At 49.4% G+C, this 3,165-nt stretch overlaps 1 protein-coding gene across 1 annotated transcript; it reads left to right on the top strand.

Moving 5' to 3' along the window:
• Window positions 1-406: 406 nt before the first annotated feature.
• On the top strand, window positions 407-2,824 carry LOC148037119 (3-ketoacyl-CoA synthase 4-like). The gene has a single exon (XM_087676053.1). The coding sequence runs from the start codon at window positions 941-943 to the stop codon at window positions 2,477-2,479; it is 1,539 nt and encodes a 512-aa protein (XP_087532179.1). The 5' UTR covers window positions 407-940; the 3' UTR covers window positions 2,480-2,824.
• The last annotated feature ends 341 nt before the right edge of the window (window positions 2,825-3,165 follow it).

The raw sequence follows: 3,165 nt of genomic DNA, 5'->3' as shown, positions 1-3,165 counted from the left end.
ATTGAGAATCCTAACAAAGCTTTTGCTCAAGTTGTTTTCAACCAATTCAAAATTGTTGTGACATTTGAAGAGAGGCCTTCTAGCTCGAGAATAAGAGGTAGCCAATGATTTGGAGGCAAGGGTTTGAAGGTTTCAAAGGTGCCCCCCCTAGATCGTTCCAAAGGCTTCCCAGGTCACCCAAGTCTCACCTATCACTTTTTTCAAAGCATCCCCCATACAAATAGACAACAAGACAATCAATAACAATAGTTGTTCAAAGCGACGGTAGTTTAAATGCAAAAAGGGCAATGGGAAGCAAGGAATATGCTTTTGTTTTTCAAAGAAGGAAGAGCTAGTTTATGGTTGTTTAAAAGCCTTCAATCATGTAATGGCAAAAGAAGCAATTGGGAAGGGGCAAGCAAGGCAAGGCATATGAATATGCTATCGGGTAGATGTCTTTCCAGATGGACTGATTTGGGAAGTCGTTTTGTGTGTGTCCGTGGTGTAATGGACTCTCTCTCTTTTTCTTTTTCTTTTCGTAAAATGGACTCTCTCTCTCTCTCTCTCTCTCTCTCTTCTGCTCTGTGGGTATGTGCTAAGCAAGCTAGTCTTGTGCATCCATCCGTCCATGCCATGGAAGGCTTGTTCTCCGACCATGTGAAGTGCATGAGAATCATTTGATAAGCGTGGGGTGAGGGGGCCACTCTCTCTCTCTCTCTCCCTGTGCGTTTAATTTGATGCTGCAGCCTGCAATAGTCCTCTCCCTCTCTCTCTCTCTCTCTGTGTTTCTTAGAGGAGTCTCGGTTAATTTCATGCTGCAGACTCTCTCTCTCTCTCTCTCTCTCTCTCTCTCTCACACACACACACACACACACATTTGTTTCTTAGTTTAGTCTCGGTTTCATTTCCTGCTGCATAATTCCTTCCCTTCTCGGCCCCTGAAACAATCCCTGATTCGATCATGGAGGCGGACGCCAGGCAGAGAGATGGCATCTCGGTGCAAATCCATCAGAGCCGCAAGCTTCCAGACTTCCTGCAGAGCGTGAACCTCAAGTATGTGAAGCTGGGCTACCATTACCTCATCACCCACCTCCTCACCTTGCTCCTGCTTCCCCTCACGGCCGCCATCGTCCTCGAGGTCGGCCACCTCGGCCCCCATGACCTCTGGGAGCTCTGGACCCACTTGCAGTTTAACCTTGTCTCCGTCATCGCCTGCTCCGCGGTCCTCGTCTTCGGCAGCACTGTCTATTTTATGTCGCGCCCCCGCAGCATCTACCTCGTCGACTACTCCTGTTACAGGCCGCCGGACGACCTCAAGGTCGAGTTCCACCGCTTCATGGAGCACTCACGCCTCTCGGGGAACTTCGACGAGAAGAGCCTGCAGTTCCAGCACCGCATCCTTGAGCGCTCGGGCCTCGGTGAGGAGACCTACCTCCCAGCCGCCCTGCACTGCCTCCCCGCGCAGCCAAGCATGGCTGCCGCCCGCGCAGAGGCTGAAGATGTCATGTTTGGTGCCCTGGAGCAGCTCTTCTCGAAGACCGGTGTCAAGCCGAAGGACATCGGCATACTGGTGGTCAATTGCAGCCTGTTCAACCCCACCCCTTCCCTGTCAGCTATGGTGGTGAACAGGTTCAAGCTCAGGGGGAATGTGAGGAGCTACAATCTGGGTGGCATGGGGTGCAGTGCAGGTGTGATCGCCATCGATCTGGCCCAACAGCTCCTGCAAGTGCACCGAAACAGCTATGCGGTGGTTGTGAGCATGGAGAACATCACACAGAATTGGTATGCAGGCAATAGAAGGTCCATGCTGATACCCAATTGTCTGTTCAGAGTGGGGGGAGCAGCCATTTTGCTGTCTAACAAAGGAGGAGACAAGAGGAGAGCCAAGTACAGGCTTGTGCACACAGTAAGGACACATAAGGGAGCAGATGACAAGGCTTTTAGGTGTGTGTATCAGGAGCAAGATGAGGAGGGCAAGCTGGGAGTCACCCTCTCCAAAGACCTCATGTCCATTGCTGGGGACTCTTTGAAGACCAACATCACAACACTGGGACCGCTTGTTTTACCCCTGTCAGAGCAGCTCCTATTTTTTGCTAACCTGACCCTGAGGAAGGCATTCAAGTTCAGGATCAAGCCCTACATGCCGGATTTCAAGCTTGCTTTCGAGCATTTCTGCATCCATGCCGGGGGCCGGGCGGTCATCGATGAGCTGGAGAGGCACCTTCTACTGTTCCCCCGCCATGTCGAGGCATCCCGGATGACGCTCCACCGCTTCGGCAACACATCGTCGTCGTCCATCTGGTACGAGCTGGCTTATCTGGAATCCAAGGGCAGGGTGAGGAGGGGCCACCGTGTTTGGCAGATCGCATTCGGGAGTGGCTTCAAGTGCAACAGTGCGGTGTGGCAAGCGCTGCGCACCATCAAGCCGCCTGCCGACAGCCCATGGGCACATTGTATCCACAAGTATCCAGTCTCCATCCCTGAAGTCTTGACCTTTTGATACATAAGGTTCAAGCGGCTCACTGCAGGTGAAGATGCCCAAGATACCAACCTTGATGTGATGCCCTAGCCTCAATTAGGTTCTTCTCCATCCATGTGATCTATAAAGGATGTTCACCCATAAATTTGTTGGTCATTACAAGGGTTGCATACTTTTGTTTCCTTCTTTCTCTTCCTTTTACCCTCCCCTCACAAAAAAATTTCTCCTCCTCTCTCTAAAGAAAGAAAAAGAAAACCCACCAAAGCCCTTTCACCCACTTCAAGTTACTCCTTTGCACCTCCCCTATTTGAGTCCTTTGTGACAGCATGTTTTGATTTCGTTGCAATGGAAGTGAGACATTCTCTACATGTTCAGTTAGTGCCATTGCTGCAGACACACCCATTTACTCTAGGGGAGCATCTCACATAGAGAAGGATATGATTGAGGAGATGTCATGCCAAATGTAATCCACCATTGATTCTCAATAGGGTTTGTAATTCTATAAATTGGAACCCTCCCTTTGTTTCTTCATACAAACAAATACACAATCAAGGCATTATATGGGCTTTAAAAGAGTATGTATTGCACATAGATGGTCGTTCTTCTTTCTGATAATTGGATTGTTAAAAAAACCATATTATTACACATTGAATGGTAGTTCCTCTTCAATAATTGGATTGCAAGAGACTTAATTGCAATGGAGAAGG

The sequence above is a fragment of the Lygodium microphyllum genome, chromosome 4, assembly GCF_053477565.2.
Source record: "Lygodium microphyllum isolate KBCC chromosome 4, Lygodium_microphyllum_v1.1.10, whole genome shotgun sequence".
Classification (NCBI taxonomy): domain Eukaryota; kingdom Viridiplantae; phylum Streptophyta; class Polypodiopsida; order Schizaeales; family Lygodiaceae; genus Lygodium; species Lygodium microphyllum.
Note: the sequence above shows the minus strand (reverse complement) of the source record. Positions and strands in the feature narration are given on the sequence as shown.

Coding starts and splice junctions, on each gene's coding strand:
- LOC148037119 (XM_087676053.1), top strand. CDS start 941: ATGGAGGCGGACGCCAGGCAGAGAGATGGCATCTCGGTGCAAATCCAT.